Source organism: Rana temporaria, chromosome 3 (assembly GCF_905171775.1).
Source record: "Rana temporaria chromosome 3, aRanTem1.1, whole genome shotgun sequence".
Classification (NCBI taxonomy): Eukaryota; Metazoa; Chordata; class Amphibia; order Anura; family Ranidae; genus Rana; species Rana temporaria.
The window spans coordinates 38187914-38203719 of NC_053491.1; the positions used below are offsets into that span (position 1 = coordinate 38187914).

Below are 15806 nucleotides of genomic sequence, written 5' to 3' on the forward strand. Positions count from 1 at the left end.
TTCCTCCAGACATGACGCTTGCCATTCTGGCCAGAGTTCAATCTTTGTTTCATCAGACCAGAGAATTTTCTTTCTCATGGTCTGAGAGTCCTTCAGGTGCCTTTTGGCAAACTCCAGGCGGGCTGTCATGTGCCTTTTACTGAGGGGTGGCTTCCGTCTGGCCAATCTGCCATACAGCCCTGATTGGTGGAGTTCTGCAGAGATGGTTGTTCTTCTGGAAAGTTCTCCTCTCTCCACAGAGAAACGCTGGAGCTCTGTCAGAGTGACCATCGGGGTTCTTGGTCACCTCCCTGACTAAGGCCCTTCTCCCTCGATCGCTCAGTTTGGCTGGGCTGCCCGCTCTAGGACGAGTTCTGGTGGTTCCAAACTTCTTCCATTTACTGATGATGGAGGCCACTGTGGTCATTGGGACCTTCAATGCTGCAGGAAGTTCTCTGTACCCTTCCCCAGATCTGTGCATACAATCCTGTCTCAGGTGTCTACAGACAATCCCTTGGACTTAATGGCTTGGTTTGTGCTCTGACATGCACTGTGTCCAATCAACTGAATTTACCACAGGTGGACTCCAATCAAGTGGTAGAAACATCTCAAGGATGATCCGTGGAAACGGGATGCGCCCGAGCTCAATTTTGAGTGTCATGGCAAAGGCTGTGAATACCTATGTACATGGGATTTGTTAGTTTTTTATTATTAATAAATTTGCAAAGATTTCAAACAAACTTCTTTCACGTTGTCATTATGGGGTATTGTTTGTAGAATTTTGATGAAAATAATGAATTAGTAAAAATAATTAATAGTGAAGCTCTGTGAATACTTTCCGGATGCACTGTGGAGCAGATCAGGCATTAGGTTTGGCAATTACCTACATTTAGGGAGTTCTTTATAAATAAAACTTTATAAAATAGACTGTGAATAAGGGAGAAGTTACTCCTAGTGACTAGTTGGATATATTTGACTCTCTGGAAACAAAGGCCCAGATTCTCGTATCTGGGCGTAAAACTGTGCGGGCGTAACGTATCTGCTTTACGTTACGCCGCCGCAAGTTTTACAGGCAAGTGCTTTATTCACAAAGAACTTGCCTGTAAAGTGCGGCGGCGTAGCGTAAATCCCCCGACGCAAGCCCGCCTAATTCAAATGAGCCGGGTAGAGGGCGTGGAACATTTAAATTAGGCGCATTCCCGCGCCTAACGTAATGCGCATGCGCCGTCCCTAAAATTTCCCGACGTGCATTGCGCTAAATGACGTCGCAAGGACGTCATTGGTTTCGACGTGAACGTAAATGGCGTCCAGCCCCATTCACGGACGACTTACGCAAACGACGTAAATTTTAAAAATTTGACGCTGGAACGACGGCCATACTTAAAATTGGTTGCCCCTCATATAGCAGGGGCAACTTTATGCCGCGCAAATCTAACGTAAACGGCGTAACTTCACTGCGTCGACCGCGCGTACATTCGGGAATTTGCGTATTTTGCTAATTTGCATACACGACGGGGAAAACGACGGAGGCGACACCTAGCGGCAAAAAAAAAAATTGCATTCAAGATCCGACAGCGTAAGAGCCTTACGCCTGTCGGATCTAATGGATATCTATGCGTAACTGATTCTAAGAATCAGTCGCATAGATACGACGGCCCAGATTAGGACTTACGACGGCGTACATTGCGTTGCGCCGTCGTAAGCCCTTTGAGAATCTGGGCCAAAGAGTCTGACTGGTCACCATGGGCAACTTCATCATTTTTTTCAGTCCCATTTAATGTGTTTTTATTAAGTACACCCCGTGGTTAAAGTTTCAGTTTTTCCCCCCCCTACAGCTTGCTTACCTTCTGTACTGTGTGTTCTGGAACCTTCTCACATTTGCCAAACACTGGGCCATGGTCTTTGGTTGTCAGACGTTCCAACTTGGCACGGAGGGACTGTTCCTCCTCAGTTACTATACGGTATGTTCCTGTCTGGAAATAGAGAACATACATCAGTGCAAGGCAACAAACATTTCATTAGGAAGATGGAGTACTGGATGAGGGTGCATAGTGGAGGTCAGAATCACATTTGATGGTTTTTTTTGTAACATATAATATCAATATATAAAAATATATTTATATGTATATAGTATCTCTAAGTTCAGCAAAAAAAACGCCTCTCTTCTAAGGTATCTTCTAAAATCTGTCAAGACATTTCACTTGCATCATAGGGTTAGCATGTTAATGACTTGGCATTTTCAATTGTCATGATCACAGTGATGAGGGACATGTACCATCATTAACTTATTTATAGTTTGCATTGTTCTAGGCCAGTGGTCTCCAAACTGCAGCCCAGGGGCTCAATGTGGCCTTTTTCTTGCCTGTATCTGACCCTTGGGGCAGTATTCCCCCCCATGACACCAATGATGGGGCACCGATCCTCCCACTGACTGCAACAATGGGGCACAATTCCTCCCACTGACACCAATGGTCGGGCACTATTCCAAATCCTTCCACTGACACTAATGGTGGAGCACTATTCCTTCCACTGACACCAATGATGAGGCACTATGCCTCCCACTAACACCAACATCGGGACACTATTCTTCCCACTGACACCAATGATAGGCCACTATTCCTCCCACCGACACCAATGATGTAGTACTATTCCTTCCACTGATACCAATGATGAGGCTCAGAGGAGGCTCTAGGCTTTGTGAGGCCTTAGGCAAACCTTGACATCGGGCCCCACTCACACCCATGATGGGAAAAATAATTCAAGGACAAGAGCCTCTTCCCCACAACCCTGCCCAGTGGTTGTGGGGGTCTGTGGGTAGGGGGCTTATAGGAATCTGGAAGCCCCCTTTAACAAGGCAGCCCCCAGATCCTGCTCTTTAATAACTAAGGGGCGGTGGCCACCCAGTGATATCACCTGGTGAACCCGCCCCTTGTGACGATATTGACTGAGGGCATGCTGGGTCATTGATGTCACAAGGGGTGGTGTCACTGATATTCACTGGTTGTTAGGGATGCTGGCAGCCCCGCTCCTGAGTCAGGGCTCTTAATGCTGCCTAAACACAGCAGCGCTAAGGTCCCCTGTCCCTCAAAACTGGGGATAATGCATTGGGCAAGTTAGCCAGCCGCGAGGCCCCTGTGAGTGCGAGGCCTTAGGCAACCACCTAATTTGCCTAATTAAAGAGCCGCCTCTGATGAGGCTCTATGCCTCCCACTGACACCAACAATGGGACACTATTCTTCCCACTGACACCAATGATAGGCACCTCCCACCGACACCAACATCGGGACACTATTACTCCCACTTATAGCAACAATGGGGCACAATTCCTCCCACTAACACCAATGATGGTGCTCGGTTTCTTCCACTGACACCAATGATGGTGCACTGTTTACTCCAATTGATGCTGGGGCATTTTCTACACTCACTGGCTACAGTCTGGCCCTCTCAAGGCCTGAGCGACAGTCAACTGGCCCTCTATTTAGAAACTTTGGAAACCCCTGTTCTAGGCTATAGGTCTTAAAGTGGAGTTCCACCCCCCCCCCCCCCCCACACACACACAAAAAAAATTTGGCTCTCGGGTGCTGCTGCCGCCATTCGTAGTAAGGGAAAGACGGTTCCCTACTGTGCATGCGTGAAGCAAGGAGGAGGGGGCCTAACTTCCAAGGGTTGGCGCCGCAGCGCAGTCTCCCAGAAGTCGGGATGGGTACCTGTCAAAAACAGGTACCCGTTCACTCCTCCCCCCTGAAAGGTGCCAAATGTGGCACCAGAAAAGGGGGGTGGGAGCAGATAATCGGAGCTTTCACTTTTGGGTGGAACTCCACTTTTAGAGGATATTGCAGCAGTGATAAGTTTCCCAAATTTCATGGATCCCAGTAGTGACATGACATAGAATGATTAGAATCCGAGCAATAGGGGTCACAATGGAGAGTTGGCTTACTCCATATTAGGAAATAAAGGGGTCAACTGTTGATTTATTTATTTTTTTCAAATGATAAGTGCATGTACATTCTTGTGCACATTGCATAAAGGTGAGTGTGTTATACAATTGGGGATGGTAAGCAGCAGGGCTTTTTTTCGGGGGGGACTTGGGGGAACTCAGTTCCACCACCTCTGGCTCAGACCCTTTGGTGCCTGCTCACCACAATCACTTGTAAACACAGAAGTCTGGTTTCTGTGTTTACAAGTGACAGCTTTGTAACCCCCTGAACTCTGCACTCTGTATGTAATGCAATTCTGGTATATAATGCCCCTTTAGCCCCTTCAATACAGGGCATTTTCACCCCCTTCCTGCCCAGACTAATTTTTAGTTTTCAGCGCTGTTGCACTTTGAATGACAATTGCATGGTCATGCAACACTGTACCCAAACTAAATCTTTGTTTCCCCCCCCCCCCCCCACAAATAGAGCTTTAATTTGGTGGTATTTGATCATCTCTGCGGTTATTTATTTTTTGCGCTATTAACAAAAGAAGAGCGACAATTTTAAAAAAAAACACTATTTTTTACTTTTTTATTTAATAAATATCACAATTTAAAAAAAAAAATGTTCCTCAGTTTAGGCCGATACGTATTCTTCTACATATTTTTGGTATAAAAAAAATCGCAATAATCGTATATTGATTGGTATAGCGTCTACAAAATAGGTGATAGATTTATGGCATTTTTATTTTATTATTTTTTTTACTAGTAATAGCGGCGATTTGCGATTTTTTTACTGTGACCGTGACATTGCGGCGAACACATCGGACACTTTTGAGATGTTTTTGGGACCATTCACATTTATACAGCGATTAATGCTATAAATATGCATTGATTACTGTGTAAATGTGACTGGCAGGGAAGGGGTTAACCACTAGGGGGCGTTCAAGGGGTTAATATGTTCCCTAAGGTGTGTTCTAACTGTAGGGGGGAGGGGACTCTCAAGGGGAGGAGACCGATGTGTGTTCCTCTGTACTGGGAACACACATTGGTCTCCTCACCGCTGACAGGTGGTAGATCCACACTCCTGCCGTGATTACCGGCAATCGCGGGCACCCAGCGGCAATCGCGCCCGCCGGGCACCCACGCTGGGTCACGAGCGCTGCCGCGCGCGCGCCCTAGATCACCGGGAACACAGGACGTCATATGACGTCCACCCGGATCTGCGAGGGGTTCCTGCCGCCATCATTTCCCTATGGCGCGGTATGGAAGTGGTTAAGACCCTTCTACTGTTTGTCAAATCTGAACGGGTCGTGGTTGAGTTCCTGCACCTATTTTCTGAGAAAAAAAGCTCTGGTAAGCAGACAACCCCAATACCAACCTTATCCTAGCCAACCTGGCCAAGAGACTAGTCCCACTGAACCGGTTCTTATTTTTACAGGAGAAAAGTGCTTGGCTGCTCCTGGCGACAGTCCCATTTTTTACTCAGATTTCTTTGCTCATGTTTTTAAAAATTACCCTCTTTTTTTTTTTTGTAAAAAAAATAGACTCATGATGAAGTTCTTGACCTATTTGAATACAAAATATATTTTTTTTCTCTTTGTGTAACTAAAAGCTCGGTGTGGCTATTAGTCTTTGAACCCATCAGGAAAATCCATTTGTGACACGACTCAACACGCACAAAGAGAGAGAGATCCTACAAGACATGGAAAAGCATTCATGCCAACTAAAAGGTATTTGTTTAGAAAACAAATAAAAAGTCAGGAATGGAAAAAACACACGGCGGAGTGAGAATTTACAGATTCCAATGAAGGGTTCAATACTTACAATGTCAGACATTTCACTTGTTCGGTGTCCACGCAAAAAGCTGGAGAAACAATTAAAGAGAAGGAAATGAAATACAATCTGTAAAATGTACAGCTCATTATATCACTGTTACGATGCATGTTTCTTCTTTGTTATAATATGTGCATAATAAGTATTCTACAAGCCCCTTCTATTCAAGAAAAAGTAGGTAGATAGCTAGATTCAAGTAGAGCGCCCTAACTTTGCGGCGGTGTAGTGTATCGTGTTTACACTACGCCCCTGTAAGTTAGCGAGGCAAGTACATGATTCACAAAGTACTTGCCTGCTAAGTAACGGCGGCGTTGCGTAAATCGGGCGGGCGTAAGGGCGGCTAATTCGGCTGAGGGGGTGTGTTTTATGTTAATGGGGCTTGACCTGACGTGATTGACGTATTTTACGGACGGCGCATGCGCCGTCCGTGTACATATCCCAGTGTGCATTGCGGCAAAGTACGCCGCACGGTCCTATTGGTTTCGACGTGGACGTAAATGACGTAAATCCCTATTCACCTATGACTTACACAAACAACGAAAAATGTTCAAACGACGGCCATACTTAACATTACTATTCCAGCTATTTGATGGAATAACTTTAGGCCTGAAAGTGCGTTACGTAAACGGTGTATATTTACTGCGTCGGGCAAGTGTACGTTCGTGAATCGGCGTATCTACTCATTTACATATTCTAGGCCAACCGCAATGGAAGCGCCACCTAACGGTCAGCCTAAAATTGACACTTTAGGATACGACTGTGTAAGACACTTACGCCGCTCGTATCGGAGCCTAATTTAAGCGTATCTGGTTTCCAGAATACGCTTAAATTTGCGTCAGCGTAGATTCCGAGTTAGGTCGGCGTATCTACTGATACGCCGGTCTAACTCTCTGTGAATCACCCCCATAGTCTTACTATTTAGAGTCTCTAGTAAGCTTGCCATAGATGGATCGAGTTTCAACAGGGTTCAGCCGGCCAAGATTTGATCCATCTATGGGCCAGCTGGTTGCACTGAAGTTGATCCATTGATCGACTTCAGTACAACCAGCCTACCCATAGATAGATTAAATCTCAGCCGATCCCTGTGATCCAAGCTTTAGTCTAGGGCAAGCTTTAGTCTAGGGCACATGTGTGAAACACAAGGCCCGCAGGCCGAATCTGGTCCACCAGACCATTTCACATGGACCTCACACCCATGGAAATTAGATATGCACAGCCTGTGCATAGCACACCACTAAACCCTACACTCTGTATGTAGTGCACTCCTCAACACTGCACTCTGTACACAGCACACCCCTGAATTCTTCACTCTGTGCATAGCACCCCACTAAACCCTACACTCTGTATGTAGTGCACTCCTCAACACTGCACTCTGTACACAGTGCACCCCTGAACTCTGCACACTGTACATAGCGCACCCCTGAACTTTGCGCTCTGTACATAGGGCACCCCTGAAACTTCATTCTGTACATAGTGCACCCCTGAACTCTTCACTCTGCACAACAATGGGGTTCCCAGATCTTGGCCCCCTTCTATGTGAGTTCACCCAAAACAGTGTCACATAGAAAAAAAACACTACCATTTTTAATGGTCTAGAAAAAACGATTTTTTTTTCGACGTGATTCTTGTCAAGCCTGCCTTGCCTACACACGATGGAGAAAAAAAAATACTCGAGCAAAGCGCGTGACGTACAACACTTATGACGGCACTATAAAGGGGAAGTTCCATTCGAATGGCGCCGCCCTTGGGGCTGCCTTTGCTGATTTTGTGTTCGTAAAAGTTTGGTGAGAGACGATTCGCGCTTTTCAGTCTTCGTGCTTTTCAGTCCGTTACAGCGTGACGAATGTGCTATCTCCATTGCAAACGCTAGTTTTACCAGAACGAGCGCTCCGGTCTCATAACTTGCTTCTGAGCATGAGCGGTTTTTTTCACGTCGTTAAAGCCTACACACGACCGTTTTTCACGACGTGAAAAACTACGCTAAAAAATAGAGCATGTTCTAAATTTTTAATGCCCATTTTTCACATCATGAAAAATGCTCTGGAGCCCACACACGATCATTTTTAATGATATTTAAAAACAATGACGTTTTTCACGTCATGAAAAACGGTCGTGTGTACGTGGCATAAGACAGTTTTGGTAAATTCCTTTATTAAAAATAAATAATAATGTCCCCCGATGTAGATTCAACATCAATCACACCGCCCACTGCACCGCCGAAGACGGGGGGAAAAAAGAGCTCCACACTCATCGAAGGCTAACCGCTGACTGCCTGCTCCTCCATCTAAAAGTTTCTAAATCGGTAATCGGTGGGGCCACCCAGTGACATCACCTGGTGTCCACAAACCCTTATAACGTCACAAACCCGGCCAGCAAGCATCGGTCCCCTTACCCGGTTAGCCTTCGACTAGTGTGGAGTTATATTTTTTTGGGGGGGGGGGGTTCGGCAGTTCAGCATCCTGATTGATGTTGGATCTACATCGAGGGACATTATTTTTTTATTTATAATAAAGGAATTGTCAAAAACTGTCTGTGTTTTTTCTGTTAAAGGGGGCTTTCAGATTATGATAAGCCTCCCGCCCGCAGACCCCCATAACCACAGCCCAGGGTTGTGGAAAAGAGGCCCTTGTCCCCATTAACATGGGAGTGCTTTGGGATAAGGGCCTGGTATGAATTTGGGGGGGAACCCACTCACTGCTGATGACTCATCGGTTGTTAAGGACGCAGTGGTCGGCTCCCCGGCCTGCTCCTTAGTAACCAGCTGAGCTATATACAGTGTTTTTTGTTTTTTTAACTAAGGAAGGCCCTTGCACTACATCAGAGATGTCCAACCTGCGGCTCTTGGGCTGCATATGACCCCAGCCCATCTGGAGGGATGCTGGGGATGCCATGCAATTATAGCAGCTGTGGCAGCTTACATTGACAAAATAGGCGAATGCATGCATGGTGGGATGCCGGGGATACTGTGCAAACCTAGTTGATGGGTGCAGGGTGTGTGTGCTAATGGGGTCAGCTGGTATACTACTTCCTGTGTTCTACTGGCTCTAACGTTCCAAATTGACAGTTTTCTATGAACTCAGCAGGAAAAGCTCTCTCTAAAAATCAAAGAGAGCTTTTATTTTTCTGCACCCAAGGTACATTAATGGTATATTGGTACATAGGGGAGCAGAATTTTAGAAGAAGAAAAAAGGTGAACTTAGCCTTCAAAATTTTGACCAGACCTGCTACTTGAATGGAAATCCAGACATATTAAACAGGTTTTACTAGAATTGTGCAAAATTTACAATTTTACCTCAATGATAATCGGATTCACAATGAGAATGCGTTGATTTAACTGTCGTAAATTACATTTTTAGGTGCAAATTTCAGTATTTAGGCTACAAACAAGTACGCTAGGCAAATAGCAATTTGATTTAAGGTAGATATTAAAGTAAAAAAAACATATTTTTGTTATTTTTGATATAATAAGGGCAAATTATTTAGTCACATTACCCCCTGCCTCCATCCCCCTCTGCCACCAACACCCCTTGCCTTCACCCCCCTCTGCAGTGCCACAATCTCCCTCTGCCTCCAATCTCCCCCAGGCCCCCTGCCTCCAATCACCCCCTGCCTCCATCGTTCCCTGCCTCCATCCCCCTTTGCAGTGCCACAAACAACCCCTGTCTCCAACCCCCACCCTCTGCCAGGGCCATCGTAATAGCATCATGGGCCCCTGGGCAAAGTAATGCTCTGGGGCCCCTACAATGGAGACAGTGCAGGTAAACAGAAATCTAGGAGGTAGGGGATATCTAGGGTGTAGAGGGGTCAGAGTGCTGGGGGGATATCTGGGATGTAGAGGGGCAGCCCAGGCTGCCCAAATTTCAGGGCAGCCCGGGCTGCCCAAATTTCAGGGCAGCCCGGGCTCAAGGACAGCTGCTTTGGGGAAAACGCAGGGGCCCCCCATGCAGCTGGGGCCCCTGGGCTGTGCCCAGGTGTGCCCTCTCATTAAGACAGCCCTGCCCTCTGCGGTGCCACCATCCCCCTCTGGGGTGTCACCAACACCCCCTGCCTCCAATTTCCCCCTGCCTCCATCCCCCTCTGCAGTGCCACCGCAGCCACCATCACCCCCTGCCTCCAATCACCCCCTGCCTCCAATCTCCATGCTCAGTTCAAAGCTGAACCGATCTCTGCTATTTTTACTAGCCCATTACCGCAAACACGGACATTTACGAACGGGGGGGAAAAGTGCCCGTTTTTACGAACTGTCCGTAAAAATACTGACGGTTGGCAACACTGCGCTGTACCCGAATAAAATTGATGTCCTTTTCTTTCCACAAATAGAGCTTTCTTTTCGTGGTATTTGATCACCTCAGTCTTTATTTTTGCGCAATAAACAAAAAAATACTTTTTTAAAAAAAAAATTTAGATTTTTTACTTTCTGCTATAAAACATATCTAATAACAAAAGTAAAAAATCTAATTTCTTCCTCAGTTTAGGCCAATATGTATTCTGCTACATGTTTTCGGTAAAAAAAATCCCAATAAGCGTATATTGATTGGTTTCTGCAAAAGTTATAGCGTCTATGGGGTATTTTTATGGACTTTTTGTTTATTTTTTAAAGTTTTTACTAGTAATGGCGACGATCAGCGATTTTTAGCAGAACTGCAACAGTGCAGCGGACAAATCTGACACTAAGTGACACTTTTTGGGGACCAGTGACACCAATACAGTGATCAGTGCTAAAAAAATGCACTGTCACTGTATAAATGACACTGGCAGGGAAGGGGTTAAGTGTGCTCCTAGGGAGTGCTTCCTAATTGTGGAAGCACTGCTGTGACTGGGGAAAAACAGAGATCTGTGTTTCTACTTAGCAGAAACACAAGATCTCCCTTTTCCTCTCTCACAGAACGACAATCTGCCATGTTTACATAAGCAAACCGTTGTTCTGCCTCTCCTGTGGGCGATCGGTGGGTCCCGGCGGCCGCAATGGCTGTTGATTGGCTTCCACTGTATCCAATCCCAGTGGGATCGGGTCGCCGGCGATGTGCGTACGCCCCCCAGACCTTGTGCATGAAATTACATACAGGTACGTGGTGCCGGGCCACCCTGCAGCAGTATATATGCGGTGGGCGGTCTGCATCCTGCTCCTTAAAATTTTCTTCTCACTATGGAGGAAAATTAAGGTAAATTTGACCATACTATTTGAAATTGACCAAATGTTCCAAAAGTGAACATTTTAGAAAGAAACTTACCAGATATACAGTATAGTGCCAATCACAGCGGTCACATCAAAATGCCTGCCTCCGCTTTTCAGCATTTAGATCCTCTTAAAGAGCCAGGAAGCAGTATTGAGTTGAGGTTAAAGCAAAAAGTAGTGCTTTCCTGTTCAGCTGCTTGTGCCTCCAAGCTGTGTTAATTAACCTGCAGTAATACACCAGCCTTATGCCTCGTACACACAACCGGTTTTCCTGTCTGAAAAACTGCCATGAGAGCTTTTGGCCGGAAAACCGGCCGTGTTTATGCTCCATCACAGTTTTCTGACAAGAAAACTGCCGAAAAAAAACGCTTTCTTTTTTCCCGTCGGAATTACTGGCGGACTTTTTCACGTCGGGAAAACCGGTCATGTGTATGCTTTTCCGAGGAAAAAAAAAGCGAGAGCGCTTGTTCTGGCAAAACTAACTTTTGTAATGGAGATAGCACATTCGTCACGCTGTAACAGACTGAAAAACACGAAGACTGAAAAGCGCGTATCGTCTCTCACCAAACTTTTACTAAGACGAGGATCAGCAAAAGCAGCCCAAAGGGTGGCGCCGTTTGAATGGAACTTCCCCTTTATAGTCCCGTCGTACGTGTTGTACGTCAGCGCGATTTGAACGGGCGATATTTGGCCTGAACGTGTGTATGCAAGGCAGACTTGAGAGGAATCCCGTCGGGAAAAACTTTGGCCCGGATTCACGTAGGAGCGTGCATCTTTGTTGCAGGTGTAACGTATCCTATTTACGTTATGCCTCCGCAACTTTGACAGGCAAGTGCTGTATTCTCAAAGCAAAGTTGCGGCGGCGTAGCGTAAATAGGCTGGCGTAAGCCTGCCTAATTCAAATGTGGAAGATGTGGGCGTGTGTTATGTTAATTTATTGTGACCCCCACGTAAATGACGCTTTTTACGAACGGCGCATGTGCCGTCCGTGAAAGTATCCCAGTGCGCATGCTTCAAATTACGCCGCAAAAAGCCAATGCTTTCGACGTGAACGTAAATGACGCCCAGCCCTATTCGCAAACGACTTACGCAAACGACGTAAAACGTGAAAAATTCTACGCTGTTCCGACGTCCATACCTAACATTGGTACGCCTCATATACGCCTCATAGAGCAGGGGTAAATTTACGCTGGAAAAAGCCTAACGTAAACGGCGTATCTGTACTGCGTCGGTCGGGCGTACGTTCGTGAATAGGCGTATCTAGCTGATTTACATATTTCTAGGCGTAAATCAGCGTACACGCCCCTAGCGGCCAGCGTAAATATGCAGTTAAGATACGACGGCGTAGGAGACTTACGCTGGTCGTATCTTAGAGAAATTTTGGTGTATCTGATTCTTTGAATTAGGCGCCAAGATACGACGGCTCGGACTCAGAGATACGACGGCGTATCTGGAGATACGCCGTCGTATCTCCTACGAGAATCTGGCCCTTTGTTTTTTTTTCTGACGAGAAAACCGGTTGTGTGTACAAGGCATAAGGCTGGTGTAATACTGCATGAGAACACAGCTTGGAGGCACAGGCAGCTGAACAGGAAAGCATTACTTTTTGCTTTAACCTCATCCCAATACTGCTTCCTGGCTCTTTAAGTGGATCTAAATGCTGGAAAGTGGAGGCAGGCATTCTGATGTGACCGCTGTGATTGGCAGTCACAGCGGTCACATGATCGGAAAGCTCCCAATCACAAGTATGTATTGCAAGCTTTCAGGTACCCGCTGGTATCTGTGCTGGTAGCACGCAAGGAGAGCGCTCAAAGCAGAAAAATGATTACCTATGGACGCATATGTGTGACCGCTCAGCATTAAAGCCCACCCACAGAGATGCCGCATATATGTGTCAGCAGGGCTTTTTTCCTCAAACAATAGGTGCTGGAACTCAACCATGACCAGCCAAAACCCCTCCCCCACACAAACCCTCCAAATCACATCAAATAGTGGGTGTGGTCAGATTTCACTAACAGTAGGAGGGTCTTAAAAGGGCATTAGATACCAGGATTGCATTACGCACTAGGGCTGCGCATCTTCACCGGTCTCACGATTCGATGCGATTACGATTATCAAGTCCACGATTCGATTCGATTCGATTCCGCGATGCATCACGATGCATCAAGATTACTGCGCACGGTTTTCTTCTGTTCTTAAAAAAAAATCTCTGCATGTAGAAAACTGTATACATAGCAGCCAACTTAAAGAGGAGCTCCAGACTGACCCCAAAATACTACAAGAGATGGACAGAGACGGCAGACATGATACTAGAAAGGATCAGAGACTGCGGCCATGATACTAGAAAGCATCAGAGACTGCGGCCATGATACTAGAAAGGATCAGAGACTGCGGCCATGATACTAGAAAGGATCAGAGACTGCGGCCATGATACTAGAAAGGATCAGAGACTGCGGCCATGATACTAGAAAGCATCAGAGACTGCGGCCATGATACTAGAAAGGATCAGAGACTGCGGCCATGATACTAGAAAGGATCAGAGACTGCGGCCATGATACTAGAAAGGATCAGAGACTGCAGACATGATACTAGAAAGGATCAGAGACTGCAGACATGATACTAGAAAGGATCAGAGACTGCAGACATGATATTAGAGAGGATCAGAGACTGCGGACAATGATACTAGAGAGGATCAGAGACTGCGGACATTGTCCCCATAACGACAATGTATTGCCAAACGACAATGTATGCCATGTCATAAATTATGGTTTATGTATGTCTTATTGTCTTAGTGATTGATTCACATCAAAACTTCATTGATACCTTTTTTTTGTATGATTTTTGCTTTTGCTCATTACTGCCACACACGTGCAATGCATGGCTGCATGTGTGTGGCAGTGATGAGCAAAAGCAAAAATCATACGAAAAAAAAGGGTATCAATTTCAAATCAATGAAGTTGTGATGTTAATCAATCACTAAGACAATAAGACATACATAAACCAGTGTGCCATCAATTGCTGCCAGTGTGCCAATGCCATCAATTGCTTCCAGTATGCCACCAATTGCTGCCAGTGTGCCCAAATTGCCCATCAGTGTGCCACCAATTGCCGCCAATCAGTGTGCCACCAATTGCTGCCAATCAGTGTGCCATCAATTGCTGCCAATCAGTGTGCCACCAATTGCTGCCAATCAGTGTGCCACCAATTGCTGCCAATCAGTGTGCCATCAATTGCTGCCAATCAGTGTGCCATTAATTCCTGCCAATCAGTGTGCCACCAATTGCTGCCAATCAGTGTGCCACCAATTGCTGCCAATCAGTGTGCCATCAATTGCTGCCAATCAGTGTCCCATCAATTGCTGCCAATCAGTGTGCCCATAAATTGCCGCCAGTGTGCATCCCCCCAAGTACCTGATGATGATGGTCTCCGACTCCTGTCACTGTTCTGCTGCCTGAAGTACTCGGCCGTGTCGGGTCTCCCACAGCAGCCTGTGCAGTGTGCACAGCGTGAGGTGAGCCAAGGAGGAAGGCTCCGGGGGTCGGGACCGGAACCGGGACCGGGGACACTCGCTCCACGTGTCTCTCGCATGCCGTCAGCGGGGGGCGGGAAAGGAGGCGCGGCGTCTTCGGCTGCATCAGCAGGGGGGCGGGAAAAGAGGCGCAGCTTAAGCCCACGGCTCCCTTAGCTGCATTGGCGGGGGCGGGAAAAGAGGCGCGGCTTAAGCCCACAGCTCCCTTAGCTGCATTGGCGGGGGCAGGAATAGAGGCGCGGCTAACGCCCGCAGCTGACGCCCACGGCTTCCCTCGGCTTCTGCTTTGAGACTCGAAAGGCCTTTAAAGCGGCGCGCAGGTGACGTCATCAAAAATCGATTAATGCAAGTCGTAGCATCGATGCAGCATCGTGGGTGGTCGAATCTCGATGCATCGATGCTACGATTATTTTCAACACCCCTATTACGCACAGAGTGCAAAGCTGTCACTTGTAAACACAGAAACCAGACTTCTGTGTTTACAAGTGATTGTGCTGAGCAGGCACCAAAGGGTCTGAGCCAGAGGTGGTGGAACTGAGTTCCCCCTAGAAAAAAAGCCCTGTGCATCAGGTTGGCAGGAAGTAGTTAAATAGGCAATCCGTTTTACTACTGATGGTATCTTACAAATTTTCTTTCACTGGCTTCAGGAGACATAATACAAATAGTTATACAAGCAATAAACTGGTTGCACATGCTGGAAGTTGCTGTTCCACGGATAGCCATATACACCAATGAACAATAACATTATAACTACTGGCAGTTAAAGGGGAGGTTCACCCTAAAAACGACTTTCTAGTATTACATTGGCCCCCCACATTACAATACAATTAGGCCTATTATGTTTTTTTTTTGTGCTGTACATACCTTGATACAGCTTATTCACCCGTGGCTTCGGGTTGCGAGTCCCGCGGGAGTGGGCGTTCCTAACATGCTGTTGATTGACGTGATGACAAAAAACGAGCTCCCCCCGTCGCGTAAGCTGCGAAAGGAGCCGAACGGCGGTGCGCAGGCGGAGTATAGCGCCGACTCGCCGTTCGGCTCCTTTCGCCAATCGTGACGCAGCTTACGCGACGAGGGGGAGCTCGTTTTTTGTCATCACGTCAATCAACAGCATGTTAGGAACGCCCACTCCCGCGGGACTCGCAACCCGGAAGCCACGGGTGAATTAGCTGTACCAAGGTATGTACAGCACAAAAAAAAACATAATAGGCATAATCGTATTGTAATGTGGGGGGCCAATGTAATACTAGAAAGTCGTTTTTAGGGTGAACCTCCCCTTTAAAGTAAATATCACTGAATATATCGTGACAATGGCATCTGAAAGTGGGTGGGATATATCAGCCAGTAAATGAACATGTTGACCTTGAAGA

General features: G+C 46.6%; 1 protein-coding gene across 1 annotated transcript in view; it reads right to left on the bottom strand.

The window, feature by feature from the left end:
* RLBP1 (retinaldehyde binding protein 1) overlaps window positions 1-15806 on the bottom strand; it is a 78336-nt gene that overhangs the window by 48006 nt on the left and 14524 nt on the right. The window contains exons 2-3 of the mRNA XM_040342408.1: window positions 5723-5762; window positions 1824-1952 (exon numbers count right to left, since the gene is read on the bottom strand). Of these exons, the coding sequence (XP_040198342.1) occupies window positions 1824-1952; window positions 5723-5734 (141 nt within the window). The 5' untranslated portion in view covers window positions 5735-5762. The remainder of the gene's footprint in view (window positions 1-1823; window positions 1953-5722; window positions 5763-15806) is intronic.